We start from the raw sequence: 27,861 nt of genomic DNA on the forward strand, positions 1-27,861 counted from the left end.
GTAAATGGACTGAATATTTTACCAGTGACTTTCAGAGAGGAAGAAGCAGGGTTTGTGAAGAAGCCAAGTGTTAGGATTTTCTTTCAGCAGCAGCTAGAGTTATATGGATAAATATTAGTGTTTGTGGTACTGCTTAGTATTGACTGAATCTCTCCATTATACTCCTGAGAATCATGCACTTAAAGAACAATAGAAATAACAGCAGTGGCTTCACAATGGGCAGATCAGTCCTGGAGCTCAAGGCTTTAAATATGCATGAGGCAAAAAAAATACGACTCTGGGTTATTAGTATTCCAATAACATGTTCCCTAGCTAAAAGGAGCAGGAGAAATGCACACATTTTAATAATTTTGGAAAGGCCAATTTAGCAGATAGCAATGTATATTTGAAGGCTATTGTGATTTTGATGTTTGTTTTTGTTCTGTACTTGTTTAATTTTCCTGTACAAAGTTAAAAGTAAACCAGCATGTAGGTAAGAGTAGTGGGTATTCACATTGAGACAATTTGTGCATTCTTACAAATGTGTTTGATTACAGCGGCTTCAAAAGTATCCCAGATTTTCAAAAGTTTATTTTAACTCTGAAGACTAGACAAGGTCATACTGATTTTACAACATCCTACATGATTTAATATATACAAAGGAAAAAAAACCCAACATTGGAATATTACACAGTTGAAAGTTTGCAAAGGTTATCTTGTGTCTTAGTTATTTCTGTACTTACTGACACATCCGACGCCAGCAGTGAGTATTATATTTCATAATTTGTTGACTAGCAAAGATACTATCATTAGTACCCCAAGTCTTCAAAATTCACACCAACCCTTATGAAGCCATTCAGAAAGAGAAAGTCAATCCTAAAATTAGAATTAGTGATTATGATAAAGGCTTTTAATAAGACATAGATGAAATGAAGATGTTTAAAATTGTAATTTCATAGATTATAAAATTAGCATATTATAGTTACTTAGTATGGTGAAGACTAAGTCTTCTGTGTATTCTGCTTATGAGATTTTACTTGTTTTAGTGTAAACTTAAATAGAAAAAGTTTGCTTTACTTTGATGTCATTGACACAAAAGTTACATAATACTTCACAATAATTAATTATTAACATTTCCACATGTCGGAATCTCTTTGTTGTTATTAATTTGGGGCGTCTTGGACAGCTAGCCCATGATATGCTGTGTTGGTGAAAAGCATACAGAGCAGAGAGAAAATGCACAAGCAAGAGAAAGCCATCTATTTCTGAAAGGTAACCGAATTTTAACAAACTCCCTTTGAAACTAGTTATTTTTTTTCAAAAAAAATCAGTAAAATATAATTCAAAACATTATAAGAAGCCATGAATAATTTGAGAAAGTAAAGCATTAAAAATTACTCAAAAATTTAAAAACACACTCTGTTAAGGATCAAGAATTGTGCATAGTGTACAAAGGAAAATGGCTAGGAATTTGGTAGGACAGTAAATTTTTAAACAAATAAGGGCCATTGGCTATGAAGTAAGTAAGTCTGTGTATATTTTTGGACCTAAGTCATTATTTGTAACATGACCTTAATATTTAGCATATTAAAAATATTTAAATTCATATTTTAAAGTTCTCTTAAAAAGGTGATATTGATGACATGGCAGTTTTGTTTTCACCATTTCAGATACTTCAAATCAACACTTTTATAATAAGAACCTAAATTAGAAAGCGTGTGGGCATAGGACAAATATGTGGCCAGCTAGTCTGTATTTTGCTCTTTGAAAAATGCCATTATGATTGACTTTCTCTTTAGATTCTTCACTATGATTGAAGACAACACCGTATATACATCATTAAGAGATGCTGTTAGCACGTGGACACAGACAAGACAGTAACAGTCTAGTGGCTTTTGTTATGCAGCACAAATAATAAAGAAAAGAACTTAGCAGTGTTGCACAGGACCTCAACGTTTCGTACACATACCATACTTTCTTTTCCAGGACCCTTAATTTTAAACCCCAATAATTCTGTGTCTAAGCCTTAGAAAACAAATACTTGTAAAGGTTATAAATTAGATGTTGAAGACTTTCATGGAGGCAGTGTGAGTTTTAATTTGAGAGACTGTCAATGAGACCTCCATTATCAATAACAAATTGTGATGATAATTTCTTATTTTTCAGAACCTTTGAAGCAAAGTAAGTAGAAATCAATTTTCATCTTGAAAATGGTTGACAGCTTTGTCATTAGTATACTTCTTTTCTCACAAATATGTACCCACTGTACTTTCCTGAGAAACCACCACCAGTTTCAAACCTCAATAAAATTCTAGTTTCACAGGAAATGCAGAGATGAACAAAGAAATGATGAGTATGCTTGACCTGGTTATGCAGCACTATGTCAATATTTGTTTGCTAAAAAATTTTTAAATAGACATTTTATTATTCTATTTTAAAGTAAAGATAAGGCTATGTAAATGCTGGTAAAACAAAGGTTTACATTTTGTTTTAAAGAATCATAATGGAATATAATGGAATTTTGTTGTTTATTTTGCAAAATGGAAGTATTTGGAAATTAAATTTAAATAGTTATAGCGTCCTTCAAAAACAAAAGGATTGCAGATTCAACCTACTGATAATTAATTATGACCAATGTACTGACTGATATTCAGTCACGTTTCATCCGTGTGTGTGTGTGTATACATATAAACACACACATACAAGCATGAGTTCTTTTAGGTGAGTAATAGGACAAAACTCAATTGGGAAAAATACGGAGTTATTCAGGCAATATACAGTGTATAGAATAGAACAAAAAGAAACAGATAGCAATCTGATTAGAAATAATGAAAGTAAAATGAGAATTATAGTATCAATTAGTACTGCACATTAGATTCTTCATCAGAATTCAGTTTAAACACCGTAGGCACAGGGAAATAGGATAATATAGAGTCATTACGGAAGGAAAAAAAACTTATTGCTAACATTGCAGTATTCTTTTTATAAGAATTGATTATAAAAGCTCTAACAACTCTTGTGTTTGATAACTGTGAGATATTTTTACCCTTGCTATCAAAAGAGTGCTACTATCTTTCCCTAATATACTTCAACCAGTATGAATAAGTCAGAAAACAATGAGAATAGTTCACAGTTAATGCGATGTTGCTTAAGAAATTTAAACGATAAAAATCAAATTAAACCATTGAAAAGGCAGGCTTAGACCTCCTTAAGAAGACAGTTAGTGGCCTACCATAATTTGAGCACTTTTTCATGAAGTTTCCTACAGATTTTGCACAGGTCATTCCATGGAGAGACTTTTAGGGAAATAGGAGGGGTGCAGGATGTGGGGGTCTCCTCACTCTTCCTCTGTGCAGCCCAGCAGCTCCGACCGCAGCGTGATCCTCCCGTACCAGGACCAAGGAAGGATTCTTATATGCCGAGCATAGATGGGAGGGTCGATGACGTTTTTCCTGTGAGTATCGTTGTCAAAATTGCCCTGGAAAACCTAGTAAAGAACAGACTATCAATCATCTGGCCTTCCTTTTCTTAGAAATGATTTTTATTATTTTCTTGCTGAGAGCATTTTTCCTAAACATGAGATTTGATAAGTAATTCATGCTGGGTTTTTCAAAATATATCGCAACTTCTTTTACTGATCATTTTGAAATGAAACTGTCAATGCCTGTTTAAGACTTAAATAAGATGAAGATTGTCTAACGCAGGAATACATAGTTATGAATTTTAATGTTTTCTTAAAACTGTCTATCAGGATTTTTTAATGCAGCAAATAGTCATTTTTTGCTTCTGTTACAGGCTGTTGGTTAGGCAGCCTACCAATATGCTTTCTTTGAAGGGGTGCTACAGAGATGTGGGCTGTTGGAAATTACAGCCACCGTCTGAAAGAGGAGATGTCCGCATCCTCAAGGGGAGAGAGAGCTGGGAGATTGTGCAGGATGTTTTAAAGAAAAAGGTATGGGGGAGCTTGGATACATCTCTTTGACCTTATCTAACTATAGGACCCCAGCCCAACTGCAAAGGAGTCTGGAAAATGGAGAGGAGCACATGGATACTTGGTGAGCATCATGGTCTTTCTCACAGTGTTTGTTTTTCGCATACGTCTCACAACAGAGAACAAAACCCATCCCCAAGAGAGAAACCCCAATCAATACTATTAATTTCTGAATCCATACAACACTGTTGTGAGCATGGTGACCTACAATGTCCTGGCATGTTGGCATTGCGTGACTGTTCCTCATTCTTCTTTTGTTTCAGTTTTTTTGAACTTTTTATGTCCATTTTTCTCCCAAGAGACTTTAATAGTAATGTTGGGAAGTGCTTGCTTCAGGGAAAAAAACCCAAAATCAAAACAGTGGAGCCCATGGGGGTTGAACCTTGATATACCAAGAATTATGTCTACAAACCCACTGAATCACACAGAACACCGACTGAACTCTGGCAGTGTTTCTCGCTTTGAAATACAGGAGGATTCTCACAAAATCCGGTAAGAAAAAAAAAAAATTCGGTGCAGGACTGGTCTTGCAGGGAGGGCACAGCATGGGAGGTCAGTGGGGGTGAGGGTCCCTGCGATCCTTGGCCCTAGACTCGAGCCCGCAGGAACAAGCCAGGACTGGCTGCTGGAGATCTGTGCGAAGCAGAAGGCTCACTGCACAGAGGAAGTCTCAGGGGACTGGAGGGCATGTGTGGAACAGAACAGCCTGGGACCTCCCATAAAGGGTGTGGTGGGGATGGGCACAACACAGCCCCGCCATAGCTGCTTTCTCCACTTGGCTCCATTGTTGGTGTTTTCTTGCAGGAAGAGAGGTGGGGCTTGGGCATAGCCATCACGGAAGCAGGGCTGAAAGCTGAATCCACACCCAGCAGCCCTGTAACTTCACAGGCCAGGCTGGACTGAGATTTGTTTACAGCCCCAGGTAGAGAAGGTGGATTTGTTCTCTGGACCCACACCTCTAGGGCAAACAAGCAGTAAGCAGAGTTCTGATACACGGCAGAGGTGAGTATGGATAATTAATAACAGGCCAGTGTAATGTCCTGTATGCAGGTGTGGGGCTGGGGTCTGCTAACCCTGTGGTGCACCACAGATTCAGGTTGTGACTGCACGCTCCCTATGGTGGGTCCTAGCACCTGATATTGGCGGATGTGCACTGGTGGTTCCTGGGCCCCAGAACCTGGTGGACACCAGAGCATGTGGCTGACATTCCCACAGCTAAGGACAGGACAAAGGCAGCATCAACAAGGAGCACTTTGTAACCCCACATAACAAGTAACAGACACCACCACCGAGGGCACTTACCAGTGGACATCTCCTGCCTACCAGACACCACAGCTCAGAAACAGGTCTAGAAGCCTCTAATCCAGCAACAGGGGAGCAGACCAGACCCCTGTCAAGGCTGTGACAACCATGGAACAAAAAAGGAGGCCCAGCTCAACAACAACTATCAGGGCAGGCTCTGATCCCCACACCCCCAATTAAAGAGATAATAGCCCATACAGACAGAGGAAAGACATGGCGAACAGCCATCACAAAATCTGTACAGAATGTTCCTAATTATTTAAATTCAAACAAACAAAAAATAAAACAGCCCTTCAAGACCGCAATAGACAACTGATACTCCCAATTAAAAAGACCAAGAGAAATTCCTTGAAAAAAACAATCAATGAAATAAACCTCCTCAATAGTCTACTAGATCATGACTTCAAAAAGGGAGTGATCAAAGCACTAAAGGCAGTCAAGCAGACTAGATCATGCAGAGAAATGAGTAAGTGACTTAGATGACAGAATAACAGAAGCCACCTTATCAGAACAGCAGACAGAAAAGCAAGTAAAAACTAATGAAAGCAATATAAGTGTGCCAACCTATACATAATATGGGTCCCAGAAGGAGAAGAGCAAGGGGGATTGAAAAGGTATTTGAAGAAATCATGACTGGAAACTTCCAACCAAGTATAGGAAGCACAGAGGGTCCCCAACAAGAAGAACACAGATAGACCTACACCAAGACATAATCAAGATGGCCAAGGTTAAAGATAAATGATCCTAAAGACAGCAAGAGAAAAACAAAGAGTGAGTTTACAAGGGAACCCCCATAAGGCTCTCAGCTGAACACTACAGGCCAGAAGGGAGTGGCAAGATATATTCAAAGTCCTGAATGAAAAAAAGATGCAGCCTAGGATTCTTTATCTAGCAAGGTTATCCTTTAGAATAGAAAGCAAGAGAAAGAATTTCACAGACAAGGAAAAACAAAGCATTTAGAGTCACAAAACCCAAAAAGAAGCAAAGCTAATACAAAATTATCAAATGACAGAAAGAAAAGGAAAAGAAAGGAACAAAGAAGAAACACCAAATCAACTTGACAACAAAGATCAATAATTACTATAAATGTCAATGGACTAAATGCTCCAATCAAACGAGTGGCAGATTGAATAATAAATGAAAAGCCTACAATATGCTACCTACAAGAGACCCACTAGATTGAAAGTGGGAATAGCAATACTCTTATCAGACAAAATAGACTTTAAAACAAAGGCCATAAAGAAAAAGGACACTATATAATGATCAAAGGAGCAACACAAGATGAAGATATTATACTCGTTAACATATGTGCACCCAATATAGGATAATAGGATATATATATAAAACAAATACTAACAGATATAAATGGAGAAATTGATGGGAATACAGTAATAGTAGGAGACTTTAACACCCAACATCATTGGACAGGTCTTCCAGACAGAAAATCAGTAAGGCAAGGGAGATTCTAAATGACACAATAAAACAGTTATACTTGGTTGATATTTTTAGGAAATTACATCCCCCCAAAACCAGAATATACATTATTTTCTAGTGCTCATGGAATATTCTCTAGGATAGACCACATACTCAGGCACAAAAGAAGCCTCAACAAATTTAAGAGGATAGAAATTATTCCAAGCATCTTCTCTGACCACAATAGCATGAAACTAGAAAAACAAATGAGAAAAATGCCAGCATGGAGACTAAGCAACATACTACTATAAAACCAATGGGTCAACAATGACATCAAAGAAGATATTACAAAATACCTTAAGACAAATGACGACAATGAAAACATAACCACACAAAATCTGTAGGCTGCAGCAAAAGCAGTCCTGAGAAGGAAGTTCATAGCAGTACAGGCCTTTCTCAAAAAGAACAATTTCAAACAACCTAACCTACCACCTAAAAGAATTACAAAAAGAACAAACAAAACCTAAAGTCAGCAGAAGGGAAGAAATAAAATAGAGATTAAAAAAAACAATGGAAAAAAAACCAATCAAACCAAGAGCTGTTTCTTTTGAAAGAGTAAACAAAGTTGACAAAACTCTGGCCAGGCTCACCAAGAAGAAAAGAGAGAGGACACAAACAAAATAAGAAATGAAAATGGAGAGATTTCAACCAACACCACAGAAATACAAAAAATCGTGAGAGAAAACTATGAACAAGTAGATGGCAATAAATTGGACAACTTGAAGAGACCAATCACTAGAAGTGAAATAGGATCAGCAATAAAAATTCTCCCTGCAAACGGAAGTCCAGGACCAGATGGCTTCACTGGGGATCTCATAGAAAGAGCTCATACCAATCCTTCTCGAACACTTCCAAAAGATTGAAGAGGAGGGAATACTCCCAAACTCATTCTATGAAGCCACCATCACCCTGATACCAAAGCCAGACACAGATACCACCAAAAAAGAAAGCTATAGGCCAATATCGTTGATGAACGTAGATGCAAAAATCCTCAACAAAATGTTAGCAAACAGAATCCAACAACACATAAAAAAGATCCTACACCATGATCAAGTTGGGTTTATCCCAGGGACACAAGGATGGTTCAACATATGCAAATCTATCAATGTGATACACCACATCAACAAGAGAAGGGACAAAAACCACATGATCATCTCAATAGATGCAGAAAAAGCATTTGATAAAATTCAATACCCATTTATGATAAAAACTCTTACCAAAGTGGGTACAGAAGGAACATAGCTCAACATAATAAAAGGTATTTATGACAAACCTACAGCCAGCATAATACTCCATGGTGAAAAGCAATCTACAGATTTAATGCAATCCCTATCAAATTACCCAGGACATTTTTCACAGAACTAGAACAAACAGTCCTAAAATTTATATGGAATCACAAAAGACCCAGAATTGCCAAAGCATTACTGAAGAAAAGGTATGAAGCTGGAGGAATAACCCTCCCAAACTACAGACAATACTACAAAGGCTACAGTAACCCAAACAGAATGGTATTGGTACAAAAACAGATATATGGATCAATGGAACAGAATAGAGAGTCCAGAAATAAGCCCACAAACTTTTGGTCAATTAATCTTCGACAAAGGAGGCAAGAACATACAATGGAGTAAAGACAGTCTCTTCAGCAAGTGGTGTCGGGAAAACTGGAAGCTGCACGTAAATCAATGAAGTTAGAATACTTGCTCGCACCATACACAAAAATAAACTCAAAATGGCTAAAAGACTGAAACAAGACAAGACACGATAAACCTCTTAGAAGAAAACGTAGGCAAAACATTATCCGATATAAATCTCAGCAATGTTTTCCTAGGGCAGTCTACCCAAGCAATAGCAATCAATGCGAAAATAAACAAATAGGACCCAATTAAACTTATAAGCTTTTGCATAGCAAAGGAAACCATAAGCAAAACAGAAAGACAATCTACAGGATGGGAGAAAATATTTGCTAAAGATCAGACTGACAAGGGCTTAACTTCCAGAATATATAAACAGCTCATACAACTTAAGAAAAAAACAAACAACCCAACCCAAAAATGGGCAGAAGACCTAAACAAGGAATTCTCCAGTGAAGACAAACAAATGGCCAATAGGCACATGAAAAAATGCTCAATATCGCTAATCATCAGAGAACTGCAAATCAAAATTACAATGAGGTATCACGTCACACCAATCAGAATGGCAATCATTCAAAAGTCCATAAATGATAAATGCTGGAGAGGCTGTGGAAAAAAGGGAACCCTCCTACACTGTTGGTGAGAACGCAGTTTGGTGCAGCCATTGTGGAAAACAGTATGGAGATTCCTCAAAAGACTAAAAATAGACTTATCATACGATCTAGCAATCCCACTCCTGGGCATAAATCCAGAGTGAACCTTAATTCAAAAAGGCAGTGCACCCCAATGTTCATAGCAGCACTGTTTACAATAGCCAAGACATGGAAACAACCCAAATGTCCATCGAGGGATGACTGGATAAAGAAGTTGTGGTATATTCATACAATCGAATACTACTCAGCCATAAAAGACAATAAAATAATGCCCTTTGCATCAACATGGATGGACCTGGAGAACATCATTCTAAGTGAAGTAAGCCAGAAAGAGAAAGAAAAATACCATATGATAGCACTCATATGTGCAATCTTTAAAAAAAAAAAAAAAAAAGAATCGAACTTATTTACAAAACAGAAACAGACTTACAGACATAGAAAACAAACTTACGGTTACCAGGGGCGGCGAAGGAGGTGGGAAGGGATAAACTGGGAGTTGGAGATTTAAAGATACTAATATATATAAAATAGATAAACAAGAAGTTTATGCTGTATAGCATAGGGAACTATATTCAATATCTTGTAGTAACCTATAATGAAAAAGAATGTGAAAACGAATATATGTATTTTCCTATATGACTGAACCATTGTGCTGTACACCAGAAACTGACACCTTATAAACTAACTATACTTCAATAAAAATATAAGAAAAACAAAACTAAACAGTGGAGTCCTGTTAAGAGTGGCAATAAATTATAAATTACTCTGGGAGTAACTAATATATTTATAATATTTAGTCTTGAAGATTTTACCATTTTTAACCTATAGATTCTGAACATTTATTATTAAGTCATTTCTAACTAGTTTATATTAACATTTTTGTTGCAGTTCAGCTAGGATAGTGAAAATCTCTTCAGGGTTTTGCCTTTCAGCTTTATGAGGTATCTTAAAATTGGAGGATAATTTTTTACTTGTGTGAGATCAAAATGTGACTACATGGTCAAAGAGACCTGAAAATAAAATTCTTCAAAGGGGTGAAAAAAAAAAAAAAAGAAACTCTATTATCACATGACAGAATATTTAACCCTATCTTTGAACGTTCTGAAATTAATGGAAATGTTTTAAAAATGGCCTTCTGGAATAAGTGGTTCAGTCTCACATGATCACAAAAGGTCCCCTGGGAAGAGAAAAATCAAGATACTCTCTCTAAAGCATTAGACAGTGTGTGACACTGATTAATGGAAGCAACAGGCAAGATGAGGTAATCTTTCCGTTGGTTCCATGGAAAGATTATGTGCCATTGAAGGTGAAGGCAAAGTGCCGTCCCAATCTTGTGGGGAAATAATTTTTCACTTTGACACAAAATATATCTCAAGACTGTTTTTGAATAAATATTTGCTGAAGAAAGGAATACTGAACTGTGCCAAGTCTAGAATTCATCATCCTGGCATATCTGAATCCACATTCATTTAATACAAATTTTATCCTCAGCAATGCTCTAGCCTGCACTGTCCAAAGAGGAATTAATTCTGGATTGAAAATTGTTACTACATAACAGTGTCTCTGTTAGCAAAAGCTCACATGTATAGGATATACCACGTACACACTCACCAGAAATCCTGAGAGATGTTACTGTAACAACAGAAAATAAGAAGAGTATATTCTGTGGTTTCCTGACATTCTCTCTAACATACGATTTGGATTCAAGTGCTTCACTGAGACTGTGGTGTTACACTTTAATAGAGACTCTAAAATCCAATTTCATAACCCTGCTACAGAACGTTAAAAGTATATCTCTGGAATAATAGAGTTTAAATTCACTAACTTTCATCACAAGATTTGCAACCATCCAAAGTACAGTGCTATACCACTCACTTCCTGGGAAGGAAATACAGGAAGAAACAATTTTCTTTTAAGTAGCTTGTTTTCGGCACAAGTTTCAATATGGAACTGTCAACCCACAAAGCAGTAGTTGAATTATTACTTATACTTGCTGCTTTATTCATAATGGAGAATACATATAGAGAAATTATAGCAGCTCTGAAATTGCATACAGCTATGACATCTGATTTAATATGTGAAAGTCATAGATATTTGAATGTTCATCAACAAAATTAAATGAAGTTTCATAAAACAGAATAAAGAAAACAGCCTAAATCTGTAAGGGAATCAAACAAACCAAGATCTAAAAATACTGAAAATATACTTTTTTCCCCACAGGTCTCTCAATAATGACCCAGACAGAACAAGGCACACATTTGCTAATTCCAGCATGATACCCTGTACTTGCTGTGCAAACATGTGGCACATGTGCTGGATTCCTGTCTCCAGCACTAAGAGGATCCTGCTGAAGAATGCTGTTTCAAGGCTTTACCTGGGAAAGGGATGCAAACTTGGTGTTTTCAGTTAACTTTATAAAACCTGTAAGAATTCTAGAAAAGTGCTTTCACATACACACTTTAGAGATACAAGCACCTTGATTGAAATCGAAGTCTGAAAAGACTGATGGAGAATATTAAATCCCCATATAGATAAAGGAAAACACTGTACCTGACAAAGAGAAGTTGATTTAGAAGCTTTTAGAAAGAATATGCACACATTTCAGTTTTAGGAGGAAGCTTAGCTACTTAGCTGATGACAATTTTGCTGAGATACTCAAACATGATAATGCTTAGAGGTCTTTCAGGTTTTTCCCAACATACGGGGCCAGGAGAAAAAGGTACTCAAGATACCTTGGAGAGGAGAGGCTTCTACAATTACAACCTAGGAGAAGGTAAGAGAGAGAAAAATGCAGCTGTGTCAATGTGACTGAGATCTTGGATCTGATTTTCTTGTATCAGCTCTCCTGTGATATTAGCTAAAATTCAAGTCAGATTCTGGTGAGGATTCAAATCTCAACACAGAGACTGTCCGACAAAATAGAACCATCAAAAGTTGCCGGGAGCAACATTTTTTGGTAAGATGAGATGTGTCATCCTTCAGTAGGGACGATGGTCTACTCAGGCCAGAGGAGATGGTATCAACTGGAGGCAGGCAAGACTGTCCTCCATGGCTCAGTCACAGAGCTGGGGAGCATCTCAGTGTCTCTTAGCATTATGACTCTGTCTTTCACAACTTGCACATGTTATTTATTTACTAAGTCATCGGATTTGTAAAAATGTGCTTTTTATTTGTCTTTCACTTAACTTATTAAAAGTTTTAAAGAGATTCACACTGTTCTAACCTTTTGAAATTTATATTCACATCATCCAAATAGCAAGCGGTCTTAAGCATTTTTATATAGCCTCCCTGAGCTCTTCACAGGGCTGACAAGTCAGTATTTTAGCAAGGTCTCAGGTGATCATCACTTTATCCCTGTGGCCTCTTAGTCATCTTCTAGATTTCATTATTTCTCTTCTGGTATGTAGATTCTAGATATTGTGGAAATGAAAGGATTGAATCAAGCTTTCTCAAGTTTTCTCTGTTGTTTGCATTTGCCTTGTTAATAGTGTCAACCACAGTGTTGGCTTTATTGACTAGATCTGTACACTGATCTAATGTCCTTAAGGGAAGGACAAAGATAAAAACCCTTTTTCCTAGGCAGACTGTGGGTGGGGCTTGGAGGTGTGCAAAAGCTAAGAATTCTTTACTTAGCATACATAATTTTGAGTATCTACCCTTTCATTCAGAGTGCTTATAAAGAAGTTAGAAAAGAACAGTGCTTTGCAGCTCTGATCCCTGAGAAACCCTGTTTTTATCTAATTCTACTGATAGAGTGAACAGATCTGAGACCTAAAAGAGAAGACAGATCTGGCTAGTGCCAACTTCCCCAGCATTTCTGACATGGAACTTTCAGCCCATCCATGGCAAGTCTCAATATAATAAAGCAGGTATGTATTTAGACACTTGGAAACCCTGCCTTCTTATTAGGCTGAAATATGCCTCTTCCTAACATCCATGTATCAATCTTACAGCTTTATTCTCAACACACATAGAATTCTAGGTTTTAAAAGAAAAGCACTTTAGACATATTTAACAATAACTAACACAAGCCTTTCACACTCAAATCCAGTGCTTTAGGCTAAACATTTATGGTTCCTTAAAAAGTTCCCTATGTTAGATGATTTTCAGACTTACCTTGATTGCATTCCACTGGATACCTTCTGCTTTAACTGTGATTCTATGAAAAAGTGGTATTTGCTTGTACATAGTATGTAATTGTTATGCCAATGGCTCAAAAACTGAGTGCAGCTTTGCTGTGGATACAATGCTTCTATCAAGGCAGGCTAAGATTTAAAACTATTATATTACATTTTGGGTCATGATTGATTGATTTATGGTTGAATAAACTGAGCTTTTCCATAAAATTTCTCTTAAGCCAGGACTTCCCCAATTTTGTGCTTGTAAAATGGGTTTATAGTGCATGTAGAAATTTATATTCATCCCAGTTTTTCATTGAATTCATGACATTTTAAAATTAGCAATTTCTAGTTAAAATAATGGTCCATTTTTTTAAATAGTGGAAACTTAGTAGTTAGTATCTAGTTCATAAAGTAAGCATTTACATATTATGTGAGTATAAAATCTGATTTTTGTGGGTGACATAAAGGACTTATACTTACTAATTTATGATTCAGCATCATAAAACTCATTTTTACATACTTAGTATCAACATTATTTGAATTTTCTGGGCTGTTAAACATTTTAGAGTTACAACTTGAGTTACAACTTGAATCAATGCTTTAAGTGATTTAAAGCCTTATGAAAAATTTCACAGAATTAGTATGCACAAATGATGTTAAACATAATATTTATCCATATGAATATTGTATATAACAGACACTTCAGTTGTTTCTGATTCTTTGGCCACATTATTCATATGCTTTAGGCTGAGCAACAATTTATGTCCTACTTTGCCTTATATTGGAACATTGCAAAATTCCAAACTTTTCATTTAAAAAAGTAAAATAAAAATTACTGTGTTGAAATGTGTAGAAAATTGTTTTCTGAAAGGTTTAAATCTACATCATGTTTAAAAAAATCTTATTGGAAGTTCTGCATGTTTTGTGAAACTTCTGTTAGTGATTGGATATAAAAAATTTGAAACCAAAGTTTGATTCTTTTATCCGACATAGACTCTAGCTGTTATTCAGAGAATTCAATTTTCTAGGAAAACATACCAGTACCGTGAAACAACTTCATGATTGAATGGCTGGTATATCATTCTTGATGGTTTCCTCTGCAATCAATTCCACTAAACCAATGAAACCCTGTAACAAAATTAGCCTAAATATAAGTACATTCTTCCAGCTGTAATAAGGAAACAAGAACCAGTTTCCAGGTAAATTCCAATATTCTAAGAAACGTTCCTTGGAAAATTGTGCAAATTGAGAATCACATTCTAAGAAGTACAAAGAGGAAAAAAGGCTCTTGTTGGAGGTAGTAGATGTGTTAACAAGAGTCTACATTGATTATTAGTCTACAGAAGAATAAGCTGGGGGATGAGTCCTCACTATTGGACATCCCAACAATGCTGCAGCAAAAATTCTCATCAGCCGAGAAGAACAGGAAGCTGTCTTCTAACCCAAAGCATCTTGAATAAAACTGTTGCCTTCCAAAAGTGCAGATGAAGTAAGGCCATAGCCAACCAAAATAATTCGTCAGCAGGAGAACATTTCTGTATGGTTTAGGATGTGTTGGGCTAATATAGTCACAGTGTTTGCAGACACGTCATTCCAGTAAGGAGCGTAGAGTTCATACGTACAACTTTGTTTAATATTAATGAGTGTGCCGTGCAAGATTATCCAAAGGGCTGGGGTGGGGGGGTTCTAATCTTTGCCCTCAGCTCCTGGGAGGTAATCTCTAAACCTTGTTATAGCCTACATGATTAGAGTATATCTGTTTATCTGGGGGCTGTGGTAAGATAGTCCATGATAACAATGTGATGTATGGTGGGGCTTTGGGCCACCTTGACCACTGGAGGGGCAGGAGACTAAGGTCAGCCATGCAGGTGCTCAACCATGTCTCCATGTCTAAGCCTCAACAAAAACTCTGAACATCAAGGCTCCACCAAGGGAGAGCCCATGTTTGGAATCTCCTAGACTCTGCCTCATATGCCTCTTCCCTTGGCTGCTTTTTATTTGTATCCCTTCACTGTCATAAGCTGTAACTGTGAATAAAGTAGTTTTAAATGAATTCTGTGAGTCTTTCTAGTGAATTGTCAAACCAGAGGTGGTCTTGGACCTCAGCACTCTCAATTGGCATCAGAAGTGAGGGTGGATTTGGAAATTCCCAATTCTGCACTGAGTATTTGGTATTGGAAGGTTATAGGCTCCACGGCAGTTTTGATGTTTGTAACACTCACTGTCTAAAAAGGACCTCAGTTGTCTGGAAGGATTATGTCTAAAACTTCCTCAACCTTATATACCAGGCCTGGGACAGATGTTCAGGCTTCAAAATTAATTGTGAACTTTTTTTTTCTGATTCTTTGACTAAGTCCTGACACAACGAGCTATTAAACTGTATTTATTGTGACCCTTGAGACAAGTGCTAAATCCTCTGCTCTTAGGCTCTAGTCTCTATTTTACTCACTCTTCTTAATTTCTGGATAGTTATTCTCATGGACATAAACTTAAATATAGCAACAACTAATGTTACTTGTTCTATTTAATATTTCACTGACTTAACAATTCAATATTTTCATTCTTCTTTATTTCTTTAGTATCGTTTCTACAAAGGTTTATAGAACCTTTGGGGAATATTACTTGGGCCTTCTAGGGGGATTAATTTGAAATCTCTTAAGAAACTACAGTCAACTTTGCTGAAAGCTACAGAACATGGTGACATATATAAATAATTCTGTACCACATTTCATATTGGATACCAATTTTTATCTGTTTCTTTCAAAATGCTGTTTTATTCCATAAGCCCTTTTAAAAATCTGGACCCTGGAGCCTTCAGAGATTTCTTTGTTTCCGAAACCCCTTGATGAAATTATCTGAGGCTTTCAGACTGCCTATCCAAAGATTTAACTTTGAAGGTCCAATTACAGAGCATTTTTGTTTGATGGCGGAAGTGAAAAGAAAAACATGGGGACAAGTTCCATGTCTTTCTTCCACCAGTGCATGAATCATTTTAAACCATTAAAATGAATATATGGATTCTCTGAGAAAATGATTTTCACCAGCAGTGTTGCTCTCAGGAGATTTCTTGTGGCTCTTAAGTCTGCTCTCTTTTGTAATTAAGTTCCGGGTAGGTCTTTGGTTTCAGGGAATGCTACATTTCACTGAACTGATCTGGCTTTGCTTCATGCTCCTACTGTATGTAGATCTCTGATATATTCCAAGAAAATTTCACTAAACTGCAAATTTTATGTTCACTTGGAATTCTTGTTGCATTATTTGCCCTCTATCGTTCTTCCTGTGAGTTTTTTTTTTCTAAATACACCCATGTGAGATTCTAATAACAGCTGGCCTCAAATGCAGATATGTTGCCTATTTTCCCCCTACCCTTTTAATTGCTTTTCAAATTGTCACACAGTCTTTTTCATTGTCCTATAATTGATATGAAAGCTGGTTGACTGATACTTAATTCTTGCTTGGGAAAAAGAGCTGTGATATCTTTCTAAAATTCACTCTTTCTTGGGTACTCTGGAGGTTGCAAATGCTGGGAAAGAGGATGAAATGACATACCTTTGGGAGTATTTCTGTAAACTTTTTAACTTCTGGACTCTCCTAGAAGGGTGCGGATGACCCAAATTGGCAGGAGAGTACAATGATCCACAGTAACATCAACCTCTGTATTACTGGAAAGCAGGCAGAGATTATCTTGTGATTCCCTGGTGCACTGTGACAGTGACAAGTTCAGCTAAAGAATTGCTGAGAAAATACATAGGACCTAATCAGACTTGTAAGGTTTTGTACAGCAAAGGAAACCACAAACAAAACAAAAAGACAACCTACAAAATAGGAGAAAATATTTGCAAATGATGCAACCGATAAGGGATTAATTTCCAAAATATACAAACAGCTCATACAACTCAATAACCAAAAAAAACCAACAACCCAATCAAAAAATGGGCAGAAGACCTAAATAGAAATTTCTCCAAAGATGACATCCAGATGGCCAACAGGCACCTGAACAAATGCTCAATATCACTAATTATTAGACAAATGCAGATCGAAACTACAATGAGGTATCACCTCACTCTAGCCAGAATGGCCATCCATAGAAAACATGGTTACCAAAGGGGGTAAGGGGGTGGGGGGGATGAATTAGGATTCCAGGATTAGCAGATACAAACTACTATATATAAAATACATAAACAACAAAGTCCTACTGTATTGCACAGGGAACTATATTCATTATCCTGTAATAAATAATGGAACCATAATGGAAAAGAATATGACATATATATATATATATATATATATATGTATATATAAAACAATCATTTTGCTGTACACCAGTAACTAACACAACATGGTAAATCAATTATACTTCAATGAACATTTAAAAAAAAGAGAATGGCCATCATTAAAAAGTCTACAAATAATAAATGCTAGAGAGGGTGTGGAGAAAAGAGAACCCTTCCACACTGTTGGTGGGAATGTAAATTGGTGCAGCCACTGTGGAGAACAGAATGGAAGTTCCTTAAAAAACTAAAAAAAAGAGTCAAGATATGATCCAACAATCCCATTCCTGGGCATATTTTTGGAGGGAGTTCTAATTCAAAAAGGCACATGCACCCTAATATTCACAGCAGCACTATTTACAATAACCAGGACATGAAAACAACCTAAGTATCCACTGACAGATGACTGGATAAAGAAGATGTGAATATATACATTTTATGTATATGTAATGGAATATTACTCAGCCATAAAGAAAGAAGGAAACCATATCATTTGCAGCAACATGGATGGACGTACAGATTATCATACTAAGTCAGACAGTCAAATATCATGTGATATCACTTATATGTGGAATCTAAAAAATGATATAAATGAACTTATTTACAAAACAGAGACGGACTCACAGACACAGGAAAGAAACTTATGGTTACCAAAGTGGGAAGGAGTAGGAGTGGGGGGAAGGAGGGATAGATTAGGAGTTTGGGATTAGCAGATACACACCACCACATATAAAATAGATAAACAACACAGTCCTTCTGTATAGCACAGGGAACTATACTCAATATCTTATAACAAACTGTAACAAAAAATATTGCTAAGATTCAACCCAGTCAAACGACGGAGAGAGAGGACTGGGGACTGAGTTCTACCTCCATCTCTTCTGTGGTTTTCTACCATAACTTTGTCACCAAGTAGCTGGAGACCTGGCAGCCTTTTAGAGCCAGAAGAACTCCACTGAGAAATTCATATGACTTGTTAATAGGTCTCGACCCTGGAAAAAGACCCAGAGAAAAATCAAAGCAAAAGTTTCCAACTCTGTAGACTGCTACCTTCCTTCCCCTCAATTGGCTGACATTTAGAATGCTCACTCTAAAAGTCAGTAGGTAGGACACACCACCATATTTAACTTCTTTTATGATGAAAGTCTCCTTAAGTAACAAGAATATCCTAGGAAATACATCACCTAGGATGATTGCCTATAAAGATTTATGAAACATAAAATATGCCATTCTAAGCTGTGGCTATATATTTAAACTATCTGCTTTCCAGCACTCGGGTTTTGACTGCCCTAAGATATATTCCTACAGAAAAAAAAAAAAACAGAATTGAAAAAAAGTCATCTGCTTTTCGAAGATATCTCCAGGAGATATTACCAGTAGTCAGAGAGCAAGGCCATCTAATGTTATTCCTTTTTTCAGAAAACATAAGAAATGTAGAAATGTCCTTCCCCTTTTCTATAAAAGTACAGAACAGCCTGCTTCTCTTATTGAAGCTCAATGCTTAACTCTCAGAATTTCCTAAATCACACCAGGCATTTTTTATTTTATAAGAATAAAATTTCAGGTGATTTCAACCCCTTTTAGCGACATGACATGGTAGTAGAGAAATCAGCATCTGAGAATTCCCACCCCACGTTAGGAACCTCTTCCTCACGCCCAGTCTAAGAAAATTTTACCCGATCTTGGTCAAAAATGACTTAGTACAGAGCTGTATGTCTGAGCACAGCAGTGATTTAAGCATTCAGCCATGTGTCTTCTAAGATAAAACAGTCCTGAGGAGGAGACAGTGTTAGGAAGTGGGAGAAGATAATCCTGGAAATGGATGATGAGGTAGCAGAGGGGAAACTCGGAGCTGAAGCAGTGAGTGCGTGCATGTGTGCGTGTGTGTGTGTGTGTGTGTGTGTGTGTGTGTGTCTAGGCGTGGAAGGAAGGCATTCTCCTTTCTCCTCTGTGTACTCTCAGGAGACCATCTGATCCAGCTAGAAGATGGGGGAGATCTTTAATGGAGATAGGACAGCAAGATACAAGATATGGGATGTATTTATACTAAAAACATTCATTGTTTATCTGAAAGTCAAATGAACAGGTATCTTGTATTTTATTTAATGTGGGAACCCTAGTTGAAGGGCATAGGGAATCCGGGCCCTGAGCTGAGCAGGTGCGAACTCTGCTTTGGTCTGAGCTGAATCCTAGGTCTTTTTTATCTCAATGAGCTAAGGGTGTATTAATTATTAAAATATACTTGATATCAGGGGAGAAAACTCAACTGTGCTGTTCCTTATTCCTGTGCTTCAATTGGTGAACTACCAAAAAGAAGAAAAGAAATACAAGTACATTTTTGCTCTTAAAAGTAACATTTTCACTCACTCATGAGGAATGCCTCCCTTGATTACTATTTCACATTTCATTTATCTGTACAAAATTAATTTTGTTTCTAGTTTTATTGGAAAGTAGGAAATTAATTTCTATGTTCGGTCTTCCGGGGTTTGGAATCTGTTCACAGCTGCAGAGAAACTAAGAGGAATGCCCTTTCGTGAAGGTATAATTGCTGGATTCATCTTTCATTTTTTTTAAAGTTATCTTTTAATCAGTTTTGTGTCTCAAATTACACCAGAAGCTTTATAGTGATGAGAAATGCATTGTCTCTTTAATAAGGGCCCCGAGGGGCTAAGTACAGATGTGAGTCTCCAGAGCGCTTCATACATATTAATATGCTTTCTCTTTGAGTTCCAACAGAAGGAGGTACATGACAGTCACTGCCAAATGGGTCATTTTGTAAAGCGTGGCAGATTCAGAAATCTTTTTATCGTTTTCCATAAACGTGGAATGCTGACAGGTATCTTTTATTCTTTTTTAATTTTAAACTACGAAAAAGCAGACATGAATATTAATTCATTTTAAAAGTATTAGAGACTTTTAATTGCTTGACATATTGCAGCTGATGGTGTGATGGTAGATAATAAAAATGGCCCTGGTACCATATACGATGTCCTTAAGGAATTTCTTACCTTCAAAATATATTAAACAGCCAAAATATTCATTGTTTGGTAATTATTTAGAAATAAAATGGGTTCTTTTTTTGGTGTACTGTAACCAGAAGTCAACGCATAGTTCTAACAACCAAAATTATGATGTGGTTTCTGTCTTAGACTGATCGAGTACTCACTTTCATAGTAGGAATGATTACTAGCAGATTGACATTAAGTAGGACTCTAATTTTTATGGTAAAAATATTAAAAATTTTTTTCAGCTAAGCTCTCCTGCTTTTATCGGGTTCATCATTGGCTTTTAAAGAATAAAAACATAATTGAATTTTTAACAGTTTATGAAAGTTTGATAGCCTTGACCATTCTGTTGAGGACTTATCAAAGCAATGTTCAATACATACATTTTTTTGACTTTTATCAAAACTTTTTTAAATTCATAAGATTCAACAGTTTGCCTTTCCCCTCTCCCTCAATTAATATTTTTTTATGTGTTCACATTTTTAACCAGTGCACAGGGTCATAGTTGTGCTAACACTTGAACCCTTCACAGTAATAATACAAGCATGACCTAAATAGGGAAAGAGGTAATTCTTTCCTATTGAGGAATATTTTTATTACAGAATTGTGTCTCATAATATGGAAGCCAAACAAACATGAGTTCACAGTTTTCAGTGAGGAAATTTCTATTAAGTTTTGGTTAAGTGATGATTAGGAAGACAAAAAAAATTAGAAAACTTTTAAGTGTTTTGGCATTTGAGCATTGGCAAAAGTAAGGCCATAAAGCTGGCAATGATAAATTTTTTTTTAATTTATGAACATTTGACTTGAATAACTACATAACATATTCCTTTTGTTTTTACACATATTTTTCATTCATGCAGAAACATCTGTTAACTAGAAAGACTATATGCTTTCACATTTTAAGAGAGTTTATCAAATTTTCTGAAAATAAAGAAGTTGAGTTTTCAGAACATATATAATTAACGCAAAGAACAAACATATATTTGTTCCTCATTACTGCATTTCTATGCATTGTTTCCTCCATTTCTCATAAACTTCTATCTTACTGAGAATGATGTTTCATAGCATCTGTGCTGGGATGTTATCTGTCACTAAATATGAGTCATGGTGACAGGGATGCGATTCCTCCTCCAACCCATCCCAAAAGTGGTGAGTTTTATGGATTTTGTGCCTGTTGTTTGTTTTTTCCTACTACTTGATGGTGTGTCCTGTTTAGACAATCACTCTGCTTTTTGTTGTTGTTGCTGTTTTAAATGAGGAAGATTAAAAAAATCCAAACACCTTCTGAGAAATACAAAGGCTTCAATAGCCAAAATTTACCATATGTTTCACATTGCTAGTCTTTAATATTATAGACTGAATTGACATACAGAGAATTTTCATTGCAATATCAGAATCAGTCCTTGAAGACAGACAACTAGGTTTCTAATTCTGTCTCCAAATAAACAGAATGCTTTAAAATTAATGAACTCCTGAGATACACTGGCTTCTGACTGTTCCTGTGGTTAGTCTGTCATTCCAGCTTGTCTTCTACTTGTAGCATGCAGCTAGTTCCTTGAGTCTACAATCAAAGTTCTTTAAATTGCTAACCCTCTCCCTGCTCACCTCTACCCCGTCAGCCCTCATTCTTTTCCTCTCTTCCTTTCTTGCTCTTAAACCCTTTTCACATGAGGTTCAGGAGCAAACATCGCTGGGTAGGCAGGCCATGTGGAGCTCATGTTAAACATGATCCAGCCCTGTCTGCCTTGGACTTGCATCCAGTCTCTGCCTTGTTTCTGACCCCAAGCCCCTACTTCACAACCAACTCTAAGTGAGTCCCCGTCACATTCTCTGTGCACCTTTACAACTGCTCTCATACTACTCACTGGTGACAATATGCTGCTTTCCGAATTTAAATTTGTTCAGCGTGGTTGCCCTTTCCCAATCCAGCAGGCAGACCTAGGTCTGCAAACAACTTTCACTTTGATAAATTAATTCTTCTATCCTGGGATATTTCCTCAGATGTGGACTTCTTGGTCAGAGGCCTTAGAAAAATTTACAGGGATCCCATTCTATTTTGGGCAAGAACATGCATTATTAAAGCTATGTAAGGAATTACAGGATCTCCTTGAATTCTGCAGTTGGTGCATATAGCTTATGGAAATAACTGAGCTTACGTGTTTTCACTAAACGTTTTGTCTCCGCATATTATCAACCTTCATTCAGTCTTGATGAACATATTAGCACCTACGATTCCCTTCAATGCCTAATTCCATGTATTTTTTTTTATTGCATTAAAAGTGGAATCATGACATTAACTATTATCTTCCTCTATCCATTCCTGAGCAGAGCTATTTAATATAATTTAAATTAAAAAGGGTGCACTCATCACTGAACTTTATATTCTGCCAAAACGGAAACATTCTCAGGTGGTGTCCTAAGTTCAAAAATCCAGTAACACCCACGTCTATGTGAACATAGGCAATTTTTTGTTCACACCAACTCTATCTTACTCAGTCCCATAATACTGAATTACCGCAAAGAAGACAGCAGATAGAATTGTAAATAACAGTTGATACCAGATGGCGTTTATTTAAATAACACTGTCCTTATTTTCAGACAATGCTGAAATTCTATTGCTGTCTCCTTAACTTAGTTCCAGTTAATTCACTCGCTCACCAGATCCCTAAGTAAGTACACTCCCGTGACTACATTATGAATCTCTAGAAAGTAAAAGCACAACTCACTTGGTATTTTTGAATTCGAGCATTTTGTGCAAAGCCAATTAGCTCTTGAAAATTCTTTCGGAAAAGCAGCTTCTTTTCTTTCCCTCCCTGCCTTATTTGAAAACAGGTAAGAGGGCTCTGGATGAGACTGAGGGTCTCCCTGCAAGATTGCAAGCATCAGTACTTGATCTTGCTGCTCAGAAACGTGGCTGGTCCTCCTTGAAAGACTTAATTACCCCCTTTCGTATTCCCTTACCACCATCCTCCTCACTGCCACTGAGGATTCCTTTTATTCACTTCCTAGAGCATTCTTCAGGTTCTAAATTCCAGATTCAGATCAAATTTCAAAAGAATAGCATGGGCACTGACTACTGGGCAAGACATCTCAATTGAATCTGCTTCACTGATGAGCTGGACTTCCAGGGCTCTAAATATTCAAATTTAATTTCAGCTACCTGAGAGTGCCAGCATCAGCAGGAGAGACGGCGTGCCCTGTGGCACCTGTAACTACTGTTGGGCTTGAAGATATCCTCCAATACAGATTACGGAGGCTTTATTAATGAGGTTTGTTATGTCGCTGTTTCTCTTTTCACACTGATGCTGAGAAAAGAAAGGAAGTGGAGAAGGACCAGGAATTTTTTTTTCCCTGTTAGAGAGTCACAAACTTTTTGAAACGGACATCTATATGCTATTTCTTTCCTAGAGTTGTTTTTATCAAATAACATGGTACATTAAATTTTGATTCTTAAAAATAAGTTGATTGAATCAAAGCCCCTGGGAGTTCTTTGAGCCACTGTGTCGTATTCAGACTTTTCCCCCCTCACACGTGGCATGGAGTACACAGTAACCTCCCACTGAACACGTGACTGAATGAATAGAAATGTCACATTCTCCTAGATGCTTTCGCACATGATCTGTGTTCCTAACGACTTAAATCTATTATCTAAATTTAAAATTTGTTTAAAGCTAATACCCGTTTGCTTTCTGGTATTTGTAAGAGAACTGGCAAACATTAAAATTTAAACTTACTCTAGGAAATGTTGATTCATATTGACTACCACTGACAAATTAGAGGCCAACCCAAATCCTACAGAATTACAATATAATAAATTCCACTCTGACTAGAAAAATATAACACTACATTTAGTTTCAAAAGCTTAATTTGAGTTTTGGTGTCTGTTAGAGACATCTGCCTCACACTTGCTTATTATTCAGATTAGCTGGGGCTTCTGTAAAGATTCAGATTCCCAGTTCATCCCCAGAGAGTCTGAGGCAGGGCCCAGCAATCTGTATTTCTTAACAAGCCCCCCCGTGAGTGTTACGCTCAGATGATTTTGGAAACTACTGAATTAGAGTTTACCTAGATATTGCAGAATACTTCTTGATGAATATGTGCAATTCATCTTTTTAAGAACCAACAAAATTTTACTGGAAACAGAGTTTTGGATTTTTTTTTTTTTAAACAGAAAACCCAGAGTAAAGTTCCAAGTTTTTGACTTACGCTTTAAAACAAACAAACAACACCTAGGTAATTTTAGGGGGAAAGACAAAAGATCATACCAGCTTTTTTTTTTCCTTCTTCCAAAGAAGAAAGCTCACATGGTGTAAACTCAGGTTTATTTAAGCACCATGACATTATGACTAATATACTGGATAAGAAAATCCATTTTCATTTCTAATTTTTCCATATAAGTACTCTTCCTGAAATTTATTGTTGTTTTACTTTGGCTTATAACCTTAAAAATTAAATACAAAAAGTGTCTTGTCAGATTTTGCAATTTTCCTGCTAACTGCAGTAAAAAGAGGCTTCCAAGAGTATAAAAACAAACATCACTTTCATGAGAGCAAAGGAACATTTGACTTTCACATAAAAATGTATTTGAATCCATGTTGTAGACATCTGACTTTCAAATAAAAATGTATCTGAATCCGTATAGAGAAATATAAAAATTAGTTAAATGTTAGAAAATATTTCAGACTAGAAAGAGAAAAATAAGAATGTAGCATCTGTAACGAGATAGTAGCACCACATGCTCAATAGCAAAAGATTTACTGTGAAATTGTGTCCAAAAATAGAATAGCACAGTAAATTACAATTCTGACTGAAGCTCTGAGAGGGTAATGAGAAAGTAGCATCTCGATGAAGAGAACAAGGCATCTATTTTTTTTTTGCAGTTGCCTTTGGTTTGCACGTACACATATACACATATATTTACATGCACATTCATATGTGTATTTAGAAACTCCTATGCACATATATAAGTTTTTTTGGCATTGCTTCCCTGAAGCTTAGTCAGTTATATTAATGAAAAACAGAAAGGGCATTCACACTTCTAGAATTTCATTTATACCACTTGTAGTAAACCTAGAAAATTGCTGAGTTTGAGATTGTTTTTCTGATGTTAATCTTGTTTCTGGATCTACATCAGACTTCCACATCCATACTCCCAAAATTGATTAGAGCAAGCAGTCAATAAAAACAGAAAAGCACAAAAAAGAAGTTAGATAACTTTGTAGATATTTCCCTTTGAACTGTGTAAATATAAAAAAGCATATAAAACGTATTTATTTAGATAAAAACGTGTAGTTGAATTTACACTTGTAAATATGTAAGACTTTTATGGAAAGTAACCATGGAAACAAGACACAAATAATATTAAGAATCAACAGGAGATAGGTTATTCAACTTTAGAAAAATTAATTGCTGAGTTGTGCAGGACCTCTCAAAAGAAGAAGAACACATCTATAAAGAATATATGGATGAGGACGTCAAGATGGCAAAATAGAAGGACGTGGAGCTCAACTTCTCCCACAAATACATAAAAAATACATCTACATTTGGAACAGTTCTTACAGAATACCTATTGAACACTGCTAGAAGGTCTTGTACAAGTAGAACTACAAGGAAAATCATCATGAAAGCTGGTAGGAGAAAAAAGAGAAAAGAAATTGGGACAGGATCTACCCCTCGGGGAGGGAGCTGCAAAAGAGGAAAAGCACCCTCATCCTGGGAAGCCCCGTCTCCAGCAAGAGCTTAGATGGGATAGAAGGGGAGCTTCAGAGGCTCAGAGGAAAGCACAGAAGCTGCTCTGTGGCAGACAGAACAGAGGCTGGCATAGAGGATCTGTGCAATCCCTAACCTGAGATGCAATTCTTTGATGAATACAAATGCAAAGATTCTCAACAAAATATTAGCAAACAGAATCCAACAACACATAAAAAAAAGTCATATACACTATGATCAATTTGTATTCATCCCAGGGTCTCAAGGATGGTTCAACACATGCAAAATTAATCAATGTGATACACCATATCAATAAGAAAGGACAGAAATCACATGGTCACCTCAATAGATGCAGAAAAAACATTTGATAAAATTCAACACCCATTTATGATAAAAGCTCTTACCAAAGTGGGTATAGAGGGAACATATCTCAACATAATAAAAGCTATCTATGACAAACCTACAGCCAGTATAATACTCAGTGGTGAAAAGTTGAGAGCCTTCCTGTAGAAATCTGGAATAAGAAAAAAGATGCCCACTTTTGCCACTTCTGTTCAACATAGTACTGGAAGTCCTAGGCATAGCAGTCAGACATGAAAAAGAAATAAAAGGGATCCAAATTAGAAGAGGAAAGGTAAAACTGTCACTATATGCAGATGACATGATACTACATATATAAAACCCTAAAGACTCCACACAAAAACTACTAGAGCTGATAAACGAGTTCAGCAATGTAGCAGGATGCAAGATTTACATACAGAAATCTGTTGCATTTTTTATACTAACAATGAAATATCAGAAAAAGGAAGAAAAAAAAAATCACATGAAAACAAAAAATAGTTTGGAATAAACCTGACCGAGGAGGTGAAAGACTGATATACAGAGAACTACAAAACACTGATTAAGGAAATTAAATTAAATTAAAGATTTAAAGAAATGGAAAGATACGCCATGCTTCTGGATTGGGAGAACTAATATTCTTAAAATGTCCATACGACCCAAAGCAATCTACAGATTTAATGCAATACCTGTCAAATTGCCCAGCACTACTGTCACAGAAATAGAACAAATAATCCTAAAATTTATATGGAGTCACAAAAGACCCAGAACTGTCAAAGCAATACTGAAGAAAAAGGTATGAAGCTGCAGGAATAACCCTCCTAGACTTCAGACAATACTACAAAACTATAGTAATCAAAACAGCATGGTATTGACACAAAACCAGAGATATGGATCAATGGAACAGAATAGAGAGCTCAGAAATAAACCTACACAGCTACAGCCAATTAATCTGCAACAAAGGAGGCAAGAATATACAATGGAGAAAAGACAGTTTCTGTGACAACTGCTGTTGGGAAAGCTGGACGGTCGCACGTAAATCAATAAAATTAGAACACTTTCTCACTCCATTGACAAATATAAACTCAAAATGGCTTAAAGTCTTAAACATAAGACATCATAAACCTCCTAGGAGAGAACATGGGCAAAACATTCTCTGATATAAATCTTAGCAGTGTTTTCCTAGGGCCGTCTAGAGGGGCAGTAGATAGAGGAGCAAAAATAAACAAATGGGACCTAATTAAACTTATAAGCTTTTGCAAAGCAAAGGAAACCATAAGCAAAACAAAAAGACAATCTACAGAATGGGAGAAAATATTTGCAAAAGATCAGAATGACAAGGGCTTAACTTCCAGAATATATAAACAGCTCATACAACTTAATG

General features: G+C 36.5%; 1 protein-coding gene and 1 long non-coding RNA gene across 3 annotated transcripts in view; one reads left to right on the forward strand and one right to left on the reverse strand.

Annotated features, from left to right (window-relative positions):
• Nucleotides 1-552: 552 nt before the first annotated feature.
• The window catches only part of EDIL3 (EGF like repeats and discoidin domains 3), a 392,288-nt gene continuing 364,979 nt past the window's right edge, over nucleotides 553-27,861 (reverse strand). For both annotated transcript variants that reach the window (XM_031447711.2, XM_010982003.3), the window contains one exon: nucleotides 553-3,466. In XM_031447711.2, coding sequence (XP_031303571.1) covers nucleotides 3,317-3,466 — 150 coding nt within the window. In that variant the 3' untranslated portion in view covers nucleotides 553-3,316. The remainder of the gene's footprint in view (nucleotides 3,467-27,861) is intronic.
• On the forward strand, nucleotides 4,401-11,495 carry LOC116151955 (uncharacterized). The gene is made up of 3 exons (XR_010378949.1): nucleotides 4,401-4,462; nucleotides 4,775-4,972; nucleotides 11,250-11,495. It is a non-coding gene; the product is annotated as an uncharacterized LOC116151955 (long non-coding RNA).

The sequence above is a fragment of the Camelus dromedarius genome, chromosome 3 (assembly GCF_036321535.1).
Source record: "Camelus dromedarius isolate mCamDro1 chromosome 3, mCamDro1.pat, whole genome shotgun sequence".
NCBI lineage: Eukaryota > Metazoa > Chordata > Mammalia > Artiodactyla > Camelidae > Camelus > Camelus dromedarius.